Genomic DNA, 19,640 nt, shown 5'->3' on the forward strand with positions numbered 1-19,640 from the left:
ACCCCGCATTTTCTTACGCATGTGGGTTTGTATTTGATGTTGAGATCATGGATGGATTCTTATCCTGTGTCCAGAAGATGGTGCGATCTCCAGCAGAACGTATAGAGATCTCTAAAGAAATTGAGACATATAGGATGGCAAGTGGCACATTTGGCTTTGAGATGGCTGTCATTGATAGGACGATTAAAATGCCAGGTATTTTTTAGTTTGTAACTTTGTTTCAAATTTCATTGTCTCTTCAAATTCCATTTTTTTCTTATGTTTATTTAAAATTTTATTTGTAATTTTGTTGTAGATGCATGGTGGAGAATGTATGGTGGTAGGGTACCCCTTCTGCAAAAGCTTTCCATTCGCATCCTCAGCCAAACATGTAGCTCCTCAGGATGTGAGCGCAACTGGAGTGTATTTGAAAAAATACACAACAAGAAGCGCAACAGGTTAACACTTAAACATTTAAAATATTGCAAATTTCCAAATAAATTTTTGAATTCATTAAACAATATTTTTTTTATAATTATCAGTTATTATTTCATGATCTTTGTACAGGTTGGAGTCCCAGCGACTTAATGACATGGTCTACGTCTACTACAATCTTCGATTGTGGGTGAGGCAACTTGAGAGGCCACCTGATGTGGAGGCCATCTCATTGGATGGGATTGACACCACTGCTGCATGGAGGGTTGAGGCCGAGAGGCCTCTCATGGAGTCTGTTGATGATTGGTTAGTCCAGGATGTAGTGGAGGGGGAGGAGGAGGAGGAGGTGGCACCACCTGCCCGAGCTACCCCTGCCACCAGTAGAGGACGTGGTCTACCACCTATAGCTCTTACTTCTAGTTCTTCAGCTTCTAGAGCACAGCAAACTCCACTGCCAACTCCACCAGCACCAGCATCTACATCTAGAGGGAAAGGGAAAGCTGTGGCATTTTCTCGCAAGAGGGGCAGAGGAAATCAATAGGATTAGACTTTAGTTATTTTCTTCATTTGATTGTATATGACATTATGACATGATGAGATACATTATTATATTTTTTGTTGATATTTTGAGGCTGAGTTGGGACTCAGGAGTCAGGACTTACTATTCAGGACATGATTCAATGTTATGTGTGATTTTAGCACTAGAAATGATATTAAACATCTTATATATTAGTTATTTTATCATATTTATGTGTCAATGTATTTATTTTATGTTGTAGATGATTTAGATATTAAAAAAATTGAAAAAAATGAAAAAAAATGAATATTTTTGTACCAAACGATTTTTTCCCGATTATTTCCCGATAATTACGATTTTTTCCTCGCGTCGATATTATCCCGATAACAATTAATGCAACATTGGTACAAAAAGTTGATTGGACCCTTGATTTACTTGGTTAACATCAAGCCTAATATTTGTTTCACAGTGAACACCCTGAGCCAGTATATGGTCAAACCGGGGCGAACACATTAGGTTGCTGCAAAGCATGGTTGAGGTATTGCGTGATACAATAGATATGGTTTGAGATATGTCTCAACTGGCGAAGTGAGCCTACAGGATATACAGATTCAGATTAGGCCAAGAGTGCATAGAGAAGAAATAACACATCATGGTGTTTCTTCAGCTTGGGATCAGCTATGGTATCTTGGTTTAGCAAAAAGCAGACTATTATCGCACTAAGTAGAGCAGGATCAAAGTATATCGCAGCTTGTGTTGCAAGTCGTGAAGTAATGTGACTTTGAAAGCTTCTTGCAGGACTCTGATAAAATCACTTCATGCAAGACATGAGAGGAGCAGTGGAGCTCTTGTACATATACATAGATGAGGAGATTGTAGACATTCTCACAAAGCCTCTGTCTAGAGTGAAGTTTATATACTTTAGAGACAAGCTTGACATGGTGTAGAATGCCTCCCTTGTTGAGAAGGAGCATTGAAGTCTTTGCAAAATTAGGGGAGACCATCTCCTAAAGCCATAAAGGACTTTGGCTGGGTCATAAAGGACTTTGACCAGGAGAGATGGATACATTAACCTGAGAAGCCAGAAGGACTTGGCTAGGTCATAGAGGACGTTGACCAAAAAGGTGAATGGCCCAACACAATTACAGGAGCAAATTACAGGATTGGACAGGTCTTCTCCTATGTCATGTCCCCAATTCTTCTTCATAGTACAACCAGGGTGGATTTCGAGGGCAGGGGATGGCCAGGTCCGTGGAGCATGTTATGTCATCAGGGGTCCCAATGGAGTTTTGAGAAGTTTCTATGAGTCCCAACGACATTAGCTTGGTATATTCCATCATCCGCATAGTTTGCCTTTCGTTCTGGCGCATTCCGACAACTCTTAGAAAATTGAGTTATTAGTGGGCTTGATTCAATTAATTACGCTTAAGGTGGCATTCCAGGAGGAATACGTGGCAGAACACCTTAGCGTAATAGCTCATTGGAATCAGAACGAGAAGATCTACATGATGGGATGGTTAGATGAGAGTTTTAGTGACCTGGGGTGACATGATGGCCAATTTACCATTTTCCCACATTAAAAAGAATATTTTAATCGAAATAAAAGAGGGAAAAGTGCTCCATGACTAAAATAATAATAAAATAGAAGGTTTTAAAGGAGTCCCTCAAATCTATAAAAGAGAAGGAGGAGACCATTGGAGGACATCTTGGAGTTGATATTATTTCTTGTATGAGAGGTTGAGAACGTGGTTCTCTACTCCATTGGTAGCCCCAGGACGGAAACCCTCAGGTGATTTAGAGAGATTGGGCGAGCACCCATCTCCCCTTGGTGGATTCATTCAGAAACCACAGGTGTAGTGATTTTTTTTTGTTTCAGTTTGGAGACCGGAGAGTCATTTCCGGGGCTATTGTATTGGCATCTATCTATATATAATAAAGCTGGATTTTGGTTGCTGCATTTCTCATTGTTCCTCATGTTGTGATTTTTAATGAGATTTTATGCAATTTGTGAGTTTATGGTTTCAGAGAAATTTCTGGTGTTTGGGTTTCAATGGCAATTTCCTGTTAAGTGCTAGATAATTTGATTTGAAGAGTTTGTTCCAAATTCTTTTCATACGGGACATTGCAGTGGTCTCAAAGCCTTGGTCTTGGCTCAGACTGAGGGTTTTGTTGCAAATCAACACTAGAAGAAGATTGAGGGTTCTGGGGTTATTTGCAGTGACTCCAAAAAATGTCGAAATTTTTAACTTGCTTGCTTATTTTGACAAATCTAGGAAAAAATTGTTTTGGCCATCCTACTGCATGAATGTGCGACATATTAGCTATTGCAAGCGGCCCACATATCTCAAAGTTTGTTTTCTTTTTGCAAAGCACCCAAGTTGAATTTATTAAAGAGGACATATTAATTAAAGGCCAACCTTCCCCGAATTTCATAAGAAGATTGTGAAGCCAAGCTCCTGCTGTCCAAAGCCCTGTCCGCCGTCGCGCAAAAGACTGAGCCAACAATGATGAAATTGGGTTTAGTCGCTTCTGTTCTGGAAGCCACAAAGTTGTGAACATTATAGCAGAACAGATGAACCGCCTTGCACATTTGTTGTCCGCGGAGCAGAGGCTGATTTATCTAATTGTTGGAGCGAGATCGATTGGCTGGATGAGTTAAGCACACAAGTGCATTGACATTTGCACAAAACTGGTCCGCTCGTTGTGATTAATTAGCACGTGGAATACAGTTGCAATAGCAACGCCGACAAGGGGATGTTGGCATAAGTTGGACAGTTCGTTGCAATTGGAAAGGGCCAATATCGACATTATCAGAGGGTTGAGATATCGTGGCGGATTATTGGCGTAGAAACAACTTCGTCGTCAAGCAAGCCGATGGAATACTACAATGATAGACGTTGAGCCGCACATGCAATCGCTCAGTGCGTTAACGCCGCCTTTGCTCTCGCTAAGATCAAGCCAACGTCAACGTCGAGTTTTCATTCCAGCTGTGGTCGAAATTGTTGACACAAGAGCTTGCACGGGAGTCGCGTCGAGTTTTCATTCCAGTTGTGGTCGAAATTGTTGACACAAGAGCTTGCACAGGACTCAGGGGATATAGTTTCAAAGGCGAAGTCAAAATTGTTTTTGAAAGAGCCGTATTACCAAGGCCACCACCAAAATTCTCATTCGAATTCTTTTGCCATGAATGGGGAGCTAAAATTTTGTATTAAAATGAATTAATTAATTGAAACCGTCAGCATTATTCATTTTGAAAAAGCCGAGCTTCCTTCTTGTTGGTGGGCCGAGTTGCCAAACAGGCCGAGTTTCCTTAGCAGGGCGAGTTATTTCTCTTTTGAGGAGTTGTACAAGCAATTCCAGGGGGGTTGGATTCTCCATTTGCTCCACCAAGGCCGAGTTTGCATACATGATTATCACCTGAGCCGAATTGTTGTGTATGGGGACCATGAACCATAATCATTGAAGCTGAATTGAAGTCACCCCTTGGTGAGTCGTGTTCCAGTTAAAGAGGGTCGAGTTCATTTGTAGTTGGGCTGAGTTTTGGCAGTGGGTTCCACGCACAGATTTGTATGTTGGATTGTGCTGCATCTTGGCAACATCATGGTATTTTCCATAGGGTAGTGTGGATCAGTGCCAAAGTTTATGTAATGTAGAGGACAGAGGCTGCATATTGTTCTTGGATGCAGAATGGCAGTGAAACGAATTGCAGCTAAAGTTCATTGACCACTCTGGAGCCATCGCACACGTGACTTGAGGCCATACTGTATGCACATTGATTATATCAGAGACAACAGTGACAAAGTTGTGCATGGGGGATGATCGATGCAGACCTACGAATGGGACTACCCAAGAATGCAAGTGCTTTAAATACCAAATAAAGAGTCCCAGATTTCGAAGGAAGAATCCCACTGTCCGGGAAAGTCGAGCTGTTGTGGCGGGTGATCAGTATTTCCAGGTTTACCTTTTCCTTTTTTCTACTCCATGCGCACTCTCTCGTTCACTTCATAAAAATTTCCGTGGTGCCTTAGAAATCTATACTCTGTCAACATTCATTTCATTCATTTGCCAGAGAATCTTTTTGGAATTTCTGAAGGAGTCAAAAATCATCTCATTATAAGGTTTGGCATAATATGTTGTAACATTAGTGAGGGGGTTAGGGTATATGTTGATTAGTATACCATTGTGGCATAGCTGATGTATTCAAGACCACATGTTGTGTTGCTCTGTTATATTGTTTTTATCCATAATATAGTAGGAAAAATTGAGTCTAACTCTTGAGTTGTCTTAATAAGTCAAAGTTGGTCAGAGAGTTGGTTGTTAGGGTTATGACTGTTTGATGTCTATGGTTGTAAAGTGTTGTCAACAAGTGAAATGTATTGCTATAAGTAAGCTAAGGTGTATGTGAGAGTCTAGTCAATTATTGTGTATAAAGTCAGCGATGGATAAATTCATAAAAATCCTTAATGAATTAAACAACACAAAGGTTGGTTCCTTAAACCAACATACATCATTTGACCAAAAACCCACACAGAATAGCAAAACATTCTCAAAAGGTATCCACACTCTTCTCTAGCAAGAAACGCCAAAGGATTTGCAAAAATCAGAAATAGGACACAAGATTTTTGCTCTTGGGACAGATTTAAAACACATGAGAATCACATGGAGAGTTCTTTCCAAACTTGATGAACTAAATGCCCTCTTTTCCAAGGTGAACCAATTAGAGGGGAAGAAACTAATTTGGGCTCTAAAACCAGCTATGCTTGCTCTCATACAACACAATTTTTTAGAGGAACCTTGTGAAGGGGTTAGGCTTCCAGTCGCCTCATGTCTCAGTAACATTATTGTTGAAATTTCTAAGTTTAACCTGTTCGAAATTCTTCCTGTACTATCTATTTTAATTCTTCCTACTTGTTTAATTACTTAACAAGTTATTTACCATGTAAATACTGAAAATAAACACAAGTACAGTATCAACATCTACAACTCATCAACTGAAGGAAAACAAGCACACAAGTGACACCATTATTTTTGGACCAATGTCCCCGAAAAAACCCAATGCCGGAAAACCGGTGCAGCTATTCAGAGGGTTTTATTATTATGCAGTTTTCAGAATACAACAAATGTGCCAAAAACGTCTCTCCCAACAAAGAATGCCCTCGGCTGTGGTATCTCTCCTCGGAGACAGATATTTTGGCTGACCAATCAAAGGATGAACAATCCCATAGCAACAATTGCAGCTCCCACTGCTCTGCATCACTCTGATAGGGACTGCGTCACCCTCCCCGGCTCACCAGCACCCAGTCTGTCCCACGAAATCCTTCCAGCGTTGCCTCTTGGCTCTGTGTTAGCTCTGCTAGCCTCTGCATCAACTTCTAGAGCTTTTGTGTCATCCCTAGACCCTCTGCGTCTCACACACTGGCCTCTCCTGGCTCTGCGCAACTCCTGGCTACCTCTACGTAGCACCCAACTGCCTCTGCGTCAACCTCTCCAGGATCTGCGCTGTCTCTCTGGTACCAACTCTGCCTCTCTGCTATGTATTCACTGCCCCTCGCTGCTGATCACTAATTCTATCTCTCTTAGCAAACCCCGCTCTAGAGAATAGAATGACTGATCACTCTGGTGTGTTCTCCAACTGACCCTCAAGCCTCTTCTTATACTTTTCTCGTTGGTCCTTCAATGGTCGAGATTAAATCTCTAATCAACAGCTAAGATTAGATTTGGCTTGATCCATGACTTTTGGAACCTTCTAACCCAGTTTTATATTAATACCCATTAATATTTTATTTTTCCTAAGTTTAGACTTAGGAACTCCATTAAAAATATTAATTATTTTAATATCTCCCAAACCGGATACAATCTGTCCAAACCATTTCTGGGTCTTGCAGATCTCATGTGCTTTAGCCTCTCCACCAATTTTCGTGGCTAGATCACATCTGATGCTACCCCAAATCAACACTCCCTCTTAGCAAGGATTGTGCTCTAATAATACTCCTCACTGAGCATCACTTTGATTATCTAGCATCAGTACCTGCGCTGATCCTAGGCCTCCCCGCCCAACATCCTCTGCACTGCTGCATCTTGTACTGCTGCCCATGGCCCTGCCACTGCCACTGATGCATTCGTACAACATATCCCTTTGCGTCTGTGTTGTTGCTGGTCCTTTTCTCCCAACACTACATTTGCACTGCAACCCCCTCTGATCATGTTGCATCATGCTACTGCACTGCAACTCAATTACTGAGAAGTAAGTAACTAATCGACCCAACTTCTAACATTCCTGTCAGGCTAGAAACACTCCCGATGTTGAAGCTCTCTTTGTCGCTAACAAGTGCTCCCTCTACTAACTTCTGCGCTGTTGCAACAACTCCCTGCATCTCGCACTGTTGCACACCTCTTTGTGCCATCCTGCACCGTTGCAACACTCCCGTGCCTCTCGCACTGTTGCAGCCTGCTAGCCTCGCACTGCCCGAGGACTCCTGCACTGTAGCACTCTCTGTCGCTCCATCCGCATCTGTCTCTACCCACATCCACCAGTCCTGCTACTCCTCTTTGGGGCTCCCGTAGCAAGGTATAATCCAAGAGGTTGGGTACCTCAAGGATCCTGCCCCTCATCGCCTGTAGTCCTCCTGACTATAGCTCGATGTCTCCCCACTTCTTCTCAAGTGGCACATGAGCACTCATGGCACAATCGTCATCCTCCTCGACTTCTTTCTCCGCCTTCGCTGGCGCTGCCTTCGAGTCAGAAGCCTCTCCCTTACTCTTCTTCCTTGGACACTGGTTCACATAATGACCCAGTTCCCCACAATGGAAGCACTTGACCTTGGAGAGGTCCTTCTTCTTCCTCTTCTCCTGCTTTCCCGTAGATGCCAGAGTTGCATCCTCTTCCTCTTCCTTCTTGATCCTGACCCCTTTGCTGCTACTTCCCATCTTGGTCAGCCGTTTGATCTCTTCTTGACAAAGAGCCGCCCACAGTTCTTCCCAATCTGGAAGACTCGCCCTACCCAGTATGCTCTGGACAAATGTCTCCCACTCCTCATAAAGTGCCTAAATGATATGCAAATTGTGTTAATTCCCCAAATTAAAATAATGATACATGCAAATGCTTCAAAGAGATTAGTTTGCAATGCCTGAAAATGAAATAGTGTTCAACATAAGTTGCAATTATAACTTCAATTGGAGGAATAATATTAGCTTACAAGTGGTGCATGTGTTTCATCAATGAATTAAAATGATACAAGTAATTTTCTTGAAAGTAAAATTTGTTTCAAATAGACAACGACAATAAATTGCTCCATTATTCAAGATAACAATGTAGCATAAAATTGAAGCATGTATTCAAGTTCTCATAAAACAATTTACCAAGGTAAATGGAAACGAATCAAAGTTTGTTAAGAGTATAAAATGTTTGCATGTAAAGGATGAATTGCCCAAAGTAAAGTGTAAGCTTGTAGCTCCAAGCAACAATAAGAAAAAAAATGGAAAGCTCAAATGAAATTGTAACAAACTTTAACTTAAAGAAATGTGATAGTGAAGTTGTGTTAATTCCCAATTAAAGCATGCATGTAAGTGAATGAAACATGCAAGCTTAAACCATGCAAATGTCAATCCACCCAAGAAAAGCCTCCCTCTAAATGGGGAGATAGGATACCATGGGAGAAATCCCAAGCTCCCACAAGCAAGTTAGATCTTTTATTAATATTGCAATGAGAAGAGGGCCCTTCAAACTTCTCAACTATACTTCAAGGAGAGTCCTCACAATAATTGCTTAAAACTTGGACACTATACCTCTTTTCTTGAGAAAGTAGTGACAAGATCTCACAAAACTTATGCAAGGGAAACAAGGTGTGAGTTTCCTCCAAATGCCCACGGCTTAGAAAGGAAAATGGGCAGCCCTCTAGTGAACTAGACTTGGCCAAAATAAGCCTCAAAAGGGCTCACAACATCCTTGGAAATCGAACCCCCAACACTTGCCAAAGGTTCTGCAAACACTTGTTAGATGTTGCGGGAAGTTGCTCTTCAAACTTTGCCACACGAGAGTTAGCAAACAATCCAAACAATGGCTGCAAAATAAGTTAAGTATTAATGGAAAAATCAGCAAGATAAAATGTATATGTACAATTATAATTTACAAAAGGCTAAGCTAAAGAGTGGGAGTAAATTCTTGTCTTTGCTTAGCCATCTTCAAGCTCTTAGATAACAAATGAAAGAAATGAAGTACAATGTTTTTTTAAAAGAGATTTAAATTTAGAAGTTCTCAGCTTGTGTACAAGCTATGTGCCGAAATCCCTACAAAACCACTGTATAAGATAAGACTATGAAGGTTCAAAGAACAAATGAGAGCTCCTTTAAGAATGTATCAAGAGTGGGTTGGTCTCTCCAAAGACTTCCCCTCACGCTTGATTCTATAATCCTAACAAAATGTTCCCTCTACAAAACTTCAATCAAGAATTAGTTCCATATAAATTTAGCGATAAACAATGATAAGAAAGTCTAGAGATTTATTTAAAACCAACTAGAGCATTCTATACCTAGAGCATACTTCTAAATCAAATGTCAATGAAAGATAGCTCTACATTAACAAATCTACAAGAGCATATGGAAGCAAATTAGATCAAAGCATGAGTAAAAAGAACTATACCAATGCTCCACAATTCATCACACTCAAAAAGAAGGAACACTTCATGAATGAAACCCCAAAGTCTTTATTGATATTTCTGAAAGTGTACAAGGCAACAGCGCTTCCGCAAGCACAATAGCTAGTAATAATATTTTGCAATGTGAGAGCCCATGGCTCTATTATATAGAGAGTTGGGAGCAAATCCCAATGAAGAATGACAATGACAAATGGCATTGGAGCCAATCCCAATGTAGAAGTGATTAAACAAGTGACATGAGGTGACAATCCCAAAGAGAAATTCAAATTTGTTGAATGGAACTCCAATGCCAAATGTAAAAATCGAATTCTGGCAAGTGGACATCATTTTCTTCTTCCCATATGTGCCAAATTCGAATTTTATGGTGGAATGACAAGTGTATATGGGTGGTAACCCATGTGGGGACAATTTCCCACAAAAATCTCCACCAAATATTCTCCCAAATCCTCCCAAATGTGCATTAACTTCACAAATTCGAATTTCCAAGCAGTTTTTTCATTTAATGCCAGAAAAATCGATTTTATTTGAGCACATGTCCTTTCCTTGATTTTAGGAGTCCACATCACCTTGGGACTTCGCTTTAACTCCCATATAATTTTCCACCTCATTTCCACAACATTTAGCATGTGTGGATATTTATTTTTCTCCATTTATTTAATTTTTGGCTTAATTAATTGCCAGATTTCCCACTACACTTGGGAAAAGTGGGTTTTGAGGGTCCAAAACACATTATTAACCCCTCAAAGTGTGTCATAGTGGAAAGCTGAAGGTGAGAGGTGTAATTTTAATTACTCATACCCCATACAACTTCTCTAGACTACACTTATTAAAATTTAAATACAATTTTATTTGCAATTTTTTACCTGCGGGAAATCTAAAAAATTAAAAAATGACTACCTAGACCTAACCAAATTCCACGATATTTTTTGTGTGATCTAGTATGGTAATATACATTGACTCTAGACACTAAGATGTGTCAGGGGCTCAACCTTCAAACCGTCACCCCGGCTTTGGGGTAAAACATGAGTGAAAAAACCTAGAAAATTATCCGCCTCTAAAAAAGAAGGGATAATTGACCAGATAAAAAAAAAAACTCCAAGGTGTACTCGTTTGTTGATCGAATCCCAACATCCTAGGCCTATTATAAACTCAAAACTCATCATTACTAGTATCACTTATTACAATTCCCTGTAGGGTGCGTAATCTGGGTACAAGAAAGATGATGAGAAGATAGAAGTAGAGTTAAAAAACTCTGTTGACTGACGATATCTGATGGTACAAATGTCCTCTGGATCATCCTTGGGCATGGAGTCTTCATATAATCATCAGGTGCCACTCCAGTGGTCAACATGTCCCACATCTCCTTTGTCGTTTCCTTCTCGGCAATATGTTGGACCACATGATCCTTGACCCCATCAGGGATGATGCACTTTGCCTTAGCCATTGCCTCCTCGTACATTTCATTAGCTACCAGGTCAATTGGGATAGCCATTACTCTCAAGGCGAAGCCCTTGATACAATGTCTGTCTAGAATGGATAGGATCCTGGCCTTCCAGACCACAAAGTTGGACACTCTGTCCAGCCTATCGTGATCACTCATCCCATTCACGACCATCTCTCTGCTCTTCTCTGTCAACTCCTCCGAGCCTCTTTACTTCCCGCCTGGAAGTTCTCAGTTCGACTCCTGCTGAGTCTCTCTGCTTCCCGTCTGGAAGTTCTCGGTTCAACTCCTCCAATTCTCTCTACTTCCCATCTGGAAGTTCTCGGTTCGACTCCTCCAAGTCTCTCTACTTCCCGTCTGGAAGTTCTCTTCTGGACTCCCTCTGAGTCCTGATTTCCCTCCTAGAAATCCTACTGCCAATTGTCAAGTTTCTCCTCTATAATAGTCTGTGCAACTGCAACACTGATCCAGCTTCCTTGGCTAGAAATCCGACTCGGCAGCAACTCCCTCTACCTTGGTCTTGCCCTGTTAGGTACTGTTCTGACCACAGTACCCCACCAGCTTCGCTCCCGCAAACTACCCACAGCTTCCTTCGCCCCAACAACTAAAGGACTAAGCCTCTAGGCTCTGCGCAATCCTGGCTACAGTAAAAATAGCTCCCTCATCCACTGCGTCAACCCTCGTAGTCTCTACGTGACTCTGCATGAGCCTCTCTCTGGCCCGAACTAATGATGCAATCCCTCTGCGTCAACCCTTCCTCTGTTTCTTCCACAAGGATTAGCTACTGTCACCCCGGATAGCTGATTCTGCTGCAAATGCTCTGCTTAGCTGATGCCTTCAGCTCTCCTATGATCTGCAACCACGCTCTGATACCATGTTGAAATTTCTAAGTTTAACCCGTTAGAAATTCTTCTTGTTCTTGTACTATCTGGTTTAATTCTTCCTACTTGTTTAATTACTTAACAAGTTATTTACCATGTAAATACTGAAAATAAACACAAGTACAATATCAACATCTACAGCTCATCAACTGAAGGAAAACAAGCACACAAGTGACACCGTTATTTTTGAACCAATGTCCCCGAAAAAACCCAATGTGGGAAAACTGGTGCAGCTATTCAGAGGATTTTGTTATTATGTAGTTTTCAAAATACAACTAGGGTGCCAGAAATGGCTCTCCCAACAGAGAATGCCCTCGGAAATAGTACCTCTCCTCGGAGACAGATATTCTGACTGATCAATCAGCGAGTGAACAATCCCACAGCAACAATTGCAGCTCCCACTGCTCTGCGTCACTCTGGTAGGGACTGTGTCACTCTCCCCGGCTCACCAGCACCTAGTTTGTCCTGCGAAATCCTTCCAACACTGCCTCTTGGCCCTGCGTCAGCTCTGCTAGCCTCTGCGTCAACTTCTGGAGCTTCTACGTCAGCCCTAGACCCTTGTTGATTTGGGGTAGCATCAGATGTGCTCTAGCCACGAAAATTGGTGGAGAGGCTAAGACACATCAGATTTCCAATACCCAAAAAGGGTTTGGGCAGATTCTAAATAATATTTTTAATGGAGTCCCTAAGTCTAAACTTAGGAAAAATAAAATATTAATGTGAATTAATATAAAACTGTGTTAGAATGGTCCAAAAGTCATGGATCAAGCCAGATCTAATCTTAGTCGTTGATTAAGGACTTAATCTCAGTCGTTGATTTGTCAACGAGAAAAGTATAAGAGGAGGCTTGAGGGTCACTTGGAGAATACACTAAGGGAGACCAGTCAGTTCAATTTCTGGAGCGGGGTTAGCTGAGGAATTGGAACTAGTGGTCTGGTGAGCAGTCAAGAGGCAGCGAGTACGGAACAAAGAGACAGGATCAGCCACTAGAGACCAGCGCTGGGGCAAGAGAGGCAGACGCAGGGCATTTCAGGCAAACGCAGAGGCAGTAGGAGACTGCGCAGTCACTAGCTGGGCCTGCATGGGTGACGCAGAGAGGCCCAGGGTTGACGCAGTCAAGCAGGAGCTGACGCAGAGTGTCTGGGAGCAACGCAGAGGTTAGCCAAGCTGACGCTGGGACTGGGAGAGGTGCTGGAGAATTTTTCTCTCTGTGGGTAAGACAGTTTGGCACCCTGTTGTACTGAAGAATTGCTAAATAATAAAATCCTCCCTTGCTGCACCGATTTTCCCACATTGGGTTTTTTCGGGGACTGTTGTCCAAAATAACTGTGTCAATGTGTTGATTCTTGTGCATGTATTTGTTTCTGTATTACGGTGTAATATCTGTAGCAGAATTTATTTTAATGTTTATTGAAGGAATTTCATAAATAACTTATTGAAGAATAAGTAGGAAAAGTAAATTAGTGGTTGCAATGATAGAATTTTCACAACCCTCTGTGTCTCACACGGTGGCCTCTCCTAGCTCTGCGCAACTCCTGGCTGCCACTGCGTAGCACCCCGTTGCCTCTGCGTCAACCTCTCCGGGATTTGCGTTGTCTCTCTGGTACCAACTTTGCCTCTGCTATGTATTCACTACCCCTCGCTGCTGATCACTGATCCTATCTCTCTTAGCAAACCCCGCTCTAGAGAATAGAATGACTGATCACTCTGGTGTGTTCTCCAACTGACCCTCAAGCCTCTTCTTATACTTTTCTCGTTGGTCCTTCAACGACCGAGATTAAATCTCTAATCAACGACTAAGATTAGATTTGGCTTGATCCATGACTTTTGGAACCTTCTAACCAGTTTTATATTAATACCCATTAATATTTTATTTTTCCTAAGTTTAGACTTAGGAACTCCATTAAAAATATTAATTATTTTAATATCTCCCAAACCGAGTACAATCTGTCCAAAACATTTCTGAGTCTTGCAGATCTCATGTGCTTTAGCGTCTCCACCAATTTTCGTGGCTAGATCACATCCAATGCTACCCCAAATCAACAATTATCTGGTTGACCGCACCTATAGCTCCTTACAATGATGATGTTATGAGAAGAGTCTTCAGACTAGTGGTACAAACTTTCCAAGACTTGGACCACAAGCCAGAGTCAACCTTGGGAAGAAGCTTGATATTTTAGGAGGCATGGCCATGACTAGGACTTATGAGATCATGTTTGATCTGAAGTGTGACGGTTTGATCCTACAGATGTTCTAATGCTTCTTTAGCATTGGGAAACATCATCCTGATAGAGTCATAGCACACATGCAGTCCATCTTGTCATCATGTATGAGAGGCCGTGATGCCATTTGTCATGAGTTGCAGTCTCGATTGTTGTCTATTTGGAGGAGACAACAGTTGGTATCACCTGTTGCTTATGAGCTAGCCGAGCGGTTGGTTGAGCAAAACATTAGGTTGTTCAGGAGGCAATTTTCCAGGGAGGAGCAACTCAAGAGTGGGGGATCATGCAGCGAGAATGAGATGAGGAGGAAGGGACTTTGCTTTGTCTGCAAGGGACCTTGGGGACCTGACCACTCATGCTTGAGTGACACTGTGGATATCACAGTGGTAGAGAAGGGAGATATTCTTTATGTCTGTTAGGATGAGGACTCTTCCTTGGGCGAGTCCATGGGTTCATACGATGGTACCTCCGAGGAGCAGGAGCAGTCATATGGAATTGATGACAGTAGCCCAAATATGCATACATGTGTGGCAGAGGAATATGATGAGCAGTCAATTGTTCCCATGAGGAAAGGAGATCCGGGAGCAGATGAGCAATGGATGATTCAGCATAGAGAGCACATAGAGGAGCATGAGATAGTTGATAGACATAGTGTGCCGGATGGGCCATTTTTGGATAGTCAGCTAGTGGCTCACGTTGAGCCCATGGTGGAGGATGAGAAGACACCCATGGGGCCAGTCATTAGAGTGGAGCAGATAGATGTGAAGGCAGCCTCCAGAGAGGTAATAGTTGCAGATATCTGTCCTCAGTGGGTGTTGGAGGTTGATGGGGTAGTTTTGCAGGAGGCTAGTAGGCAGCAGGAGTTGTTGGAGATGATGGTGCATCCATCTTTGGGTCTACCCATTGATGAGGTGCAAACAGATATGGCGGCAGCTAACAAAGCTGCAACATATTCAGGCAGCAGCCCTCTCCAGGAGTTCATAAACAGGGCTTGCAGCACAGTTTGCCCACTTTTTACCATTAGAGGGAGAGAGGCAGGATTTCTTGGACATGTTTTGATTGTCCAAGTGGAGCATCAGGAGTTGAACATGGATCAATATTACATGGCAAATGTATTCCTTGCACAGGAATCCATGCATTGGATTGGCGAGAGATCATGAGCTGGTACCCTACTAATGGAGTATCATTTTTAGTCAGAGGAATTGTATTGTCGAAGCCCTTAGAGGTGAGGGATGTTACATGCTTCAGTTGGCAGCAGGATGTAGGCTGGCCACTCATCAGTATCTCAGCACAACATCAGCATGATGAGATTGACCTTGGTTTATGCCGAGAGTTGGATTGGAGAGAAGTGATGAGTTGGTACGCAGTTGGTGGGACAGCATTCACATCCGGAGCTATTGCACAGTAGGAGCCAGGGAGAATTGATGCTCCTTCTTGGTGGCATTGGGATCCAGGTGGACCTACTAGTAGCAGGTTGAGTCAGAGATGGCCATGGGATCCAAGTATTGGAGGATCCAGTCATGTTTCGATAGCTTGGAGGCATGACATGGACCAGTGGTTCATATGGGATCCAGGCATTGGGTCTCAGTTGCGTTGGGCCACCAGATTGGTCCACAGGTTTGGATTGCTTGAGGGAAAGCAATCTTGGGGCGGGAGGACTATCATGTCCCCATTTTTATTCTTCTTCATAGTACAGCTAGGGTGGATTTCCAAGGCAGGGGATGGCTAGGTCCGTGGAGCAGGTTATGTCATCAGGGGTCCCAATGGAGTTTTGAGGAGTTTCTATGAGGTCCAACGGCATTCGCTTGGTATATTCCATCATTCGCACAGTTTTCCTTTCGTTCCGGTGCATTCCGACAACTCTCAAAAAGTGAGTTATTAGTGGGCTCGACTCAATTAATTATGCTTAAGGTGGCATTCTGGGAGGAATACGTGGCAAAACACCTTAGTGTAATAGCTCGTTAGAATCAGAACGAGAAGATCTACATGATGGGATGGTTAGATGAGTTTCAGTGACCTGGGGTGACATGATGGTCAATTTACCATTTTTCGACATTAAAAAGAATATTTTAATTCAAATAAAAGAGGGAAAAGTGCTCCATGATTAAAATAATAATAAAATAGAAGGTTCTAAAGGAATCCATCAAATCTATAAAAGAGAAGGAGGAGACGATTGGAGGACATCTTGGAGTTGATATTGTTTCTTGTATGAGAGGTTAAGAACGTGGTTCTCTACTCCATTGGTAGCCCCAGGACGGAAAACCTTGGGTGATTTAGAGAGATTGGGCGAGCGCCCATCTCCCCTTGGTGGATTCATTCAGAATCCACAGGTGTAGTGATTGTTTTTCTGTTTCAGTTTGGAGACCGGAGAGTCATTTCTGGCTATTGTATTGGCATCTATCTATATATAACAAAGCTGGATTTTGGTCGCTACATTTCAAATTGTTCCTCATGTTGTTATTTTTAATGAGATTCTATGCAATTTGTGAGTTTATGGTTTCAGTGAAATTTCTGGGGTTTGGATTTCCATGGCAATTTCCTGTTAAGTGCTAGATAATTTGATTTGAAGAGTTTGTTCCAAATTCTTTTCATATGGGACATTGCATCCTAAGAAGCCAAAAGGACTTGGCTAGGTCATAAAGGACTTTGACCAAAGGAGATGGATGTAATTCACCCAAAAAGCCATAAAGGACTTTGGTTGGGTGAATGGTCCAAGAGCATAGTATCTCCTAAGAAGCCAAAACGACTTGGCTAGGTCATAAAGGACTTTGACCAGAGGAGATGATACATTTGTCGAAGAATCCATAAATGATATTGGCCAAAGGTAAAAGGCCCTAGATACTAACATTGCCCACTGCGGGATGGAGTTATCTATAGACATAGACCAACATAGCAAGCTCATGAACTTTTCTTATGGAGGAGAAATTTCAGCTAAGGGGAAATATGTTGCAGCCAAGGAGAATACCTCCCTCGCTAAGAGGGAGTGTTGATTCTTGTGTAGTATCGGGAGGTATTCCAAATGTCAAGAGTCCTCCTAAGTTAGCCTAGAAGATTTATGAAAATAAAAATAAAAATTCAATTTTTATTGGGCTTCATGTAGGCTCAAAAAGGACAAGTCGGCCCAACTCATGAAGGGATCTGTACCTCGGGGTAAATGCACGCATTCGACTTGTGTGACACTTCACTTGATCACTCACTCGTCATCATCTCTCTTGCATAACAGGTATGTGTGGGAGAAAATAGAGGATGAATTTAACTGAAGTTTGGACTTGAATTTTTTTGGCACAATTTCTAGACAATTTGGAATTGTAAACCTAGCTGAAGAATAATTTCTCCTAGAAAAAGAGTTGTTGGGTTTTCTCCCGAGTTTGTGTTTCCCAAGGAAAATTGTTGTCTCTATTGTGCATGGCTCTCTTTATGATCTTTATTATTTCTGTTGTATTTACTGTTGAATATTTTTGTGTATAATTGTTCAATGATATCAGTAACATTAGATAAATTAGGTAGTAATTATTAGATCAGAAGATTGATTTCTACTATGCAAATTGTAGAAAAATCAACAATCACAGCTACCAAACTTAAGAACTTCAAAGAAAAATATTTCATTTGTTCTTAGTATTCTCACCTATAATAGCAATTTTAATATGATCATATATCTCGAGTCTAGACCTTCAATCCAAATAAATAAAAACAAAGTACAATCAACAGTAACTTTAGTAGTAAACTGCTATACCTTTTTAAAAGCCCATAAGCATGGCTGCCAACAACAACCATATCTGCTGAAATCTGATCTGCCTCCTCAACAATCCAGCTTCCTGGATCACCTTTTACCACCTTTCCTTCACAAGATATCTGAAAATTGGAAAAAGAAAAAGAAAAAAAGATTGTTAGTTCTTTTATTTTTTTGGTACAAAATGCTTCCTTTAACTCCTAATAAAACAATAATGTACATATATCAGGCAATTTTTACTTACAATAAGCCATGAAAAACAAAAAAGTACTCTCGGCTAGAGCCCTATAAACTGTGATGTCTGCCCAAGACCATAAAGTCTATCAAAATTGAAACTTGGGTACACATCAAGGCCACAAAGCCACACAACAATAAAATGGTCCACTTGGGAGATAACCATAAAAACCATGAGGATTTGCTATTAACACACACAAAACAAAAAGCACACATAACAATATTCATAAATTAAGTCACTGTCAAGATAAGGTCCAGATGAGGAGGGAGATCATCCTTGTCCTTGGGGACGGAACTCCAACCACCATTGGCTGGATCAGGATCAGGAAATGTGGCTCCCTAGCCATCATTAGATTGGTTTGCATCCTTGAACATTTCTTATTCTAAAAAATAGCTAGGGACAGCTTTCAGGACTTTTTAATTCATGGCCTCAGGTGGAGGACCTCCATAGCAACTATTGCAATGCTCCCATCTCTCCCAAACAACACGCCAAACTCTATATCTCAATCCTCTCTCAAAGAGTTTAGATTGCCTAGAAACTAGTGCAAATGCTCCAAGTCGAGCCCCACACTTTGAAGTTGCAAAATAATATGCATATAGAGGTTGGCATAGTATAGCAAACTATCAAACCATGAAAATTCCTTACCAGGTTTAGCCTAGTTAAACATAGATTCATTTTGTTTTTTTTCCAAAAGATAAATAACACTTAAACTCTGATATGATGATGCCAAGCATGGGACTCAATGGTCCAACGTAATCTATCACCTAACAGTGTGGCTTTCCATGTAATGGAAACATGAAGAAACTACCCACAGAATTGAGTGATCCAATTCCAAGTTTACTCAAGATATGCATAGAACCAAAAGAAATGCTTAAGATTTTTGGGACGACCACAAAAAGGGAATTTTGGCTAGGGGTAGCAACATGTACCAGTCTACAGCTGACAACCAGAGCCCAAAAAAGAAGGGACCAAGCAAAGAAATCCTTCTTAAGCTCCACCAAAGGCTTCCAAGTACTATGCAACAAAAGCAGCCTAATTAATTACTTGTATATAAACATCTAGAGCTTATTTATATGGGCATAAAACACATACTTATGGTAGATCCACTTTTAGCCATCAGTTGGGTTGCATTTCTTAAATGCCTTGACCTAGTTCCTGTTACCAACTCAAACTAGCAGGGGTCCTAGGAGGGGATCCTATAGAACAACTACTAGGTCAAGGGGTTGTTGAAAAATGCGTAACTAGGTTCGGTCTTCATAAATATGAAATGTACTTTTGATTCTTGTATATTGTAAAATGAAAGAAAAATTATTATTATTATTTTTGGAGCATGGGTTTCATGCTCAAGGTCTTTTATTTTAGAGGTCAAGCACCCATTGAGCGCTTATAGGGTTTGTCCTAGGTCAAGAAGTCAAAAGAGTCATTGTCATAAGTTGAAGACCCCATCAAGCACATTATAACTTGTAAATAAAATAATTTGTCATTAAAAGTGTCAAAATACACTTCCAAACCAAGTTGGCCTGGTAGCTGGAAAGTCGGCCTAAAT

The 19,640-nt window shown here is 41.4% G+C and overlaps 1 protein-coding gene across 2 annotated transcripts in view; it reads right to left on the reverse strand.

The window, feature by feature from the left end:
* The window catches only part of LOC149222364 (uncharacterized), a 214,265-nt gene that overhangs the window by 122,604 nt on the left and 72,021 nt on the right, over positions 1-19,640 (reverse strand). For both annotated transcript variants that reach the window (XM_089385393.1, XM_089385394.1), the window contains exon 3: positions 17,863-17,981. In XM_089385393.1, coding sequence (XP_089241519.1) covers positions 17,863-17,981 — 119 coding nt within the window. The remainder of the gene's footprint in view (positions 1-17,862; positions 17,982-19,640) is intronic.

This window comes from Pinus tabuliformis, chromosome Q (assembly GCF_031772625.1).
Source record: "Pinus tabuliformis cultivar Carrire ecotype Pingquan chromosome Q, CPIR1, whole genome shotgun sequence".
In the NCBI taxonomy this organism is placed as follows: Eukaryota; Viridiplantae; Streptophyta; class Pinopsida; order Pinales; family Pinaceae; genus Pinus; species Pinus tabuliformis.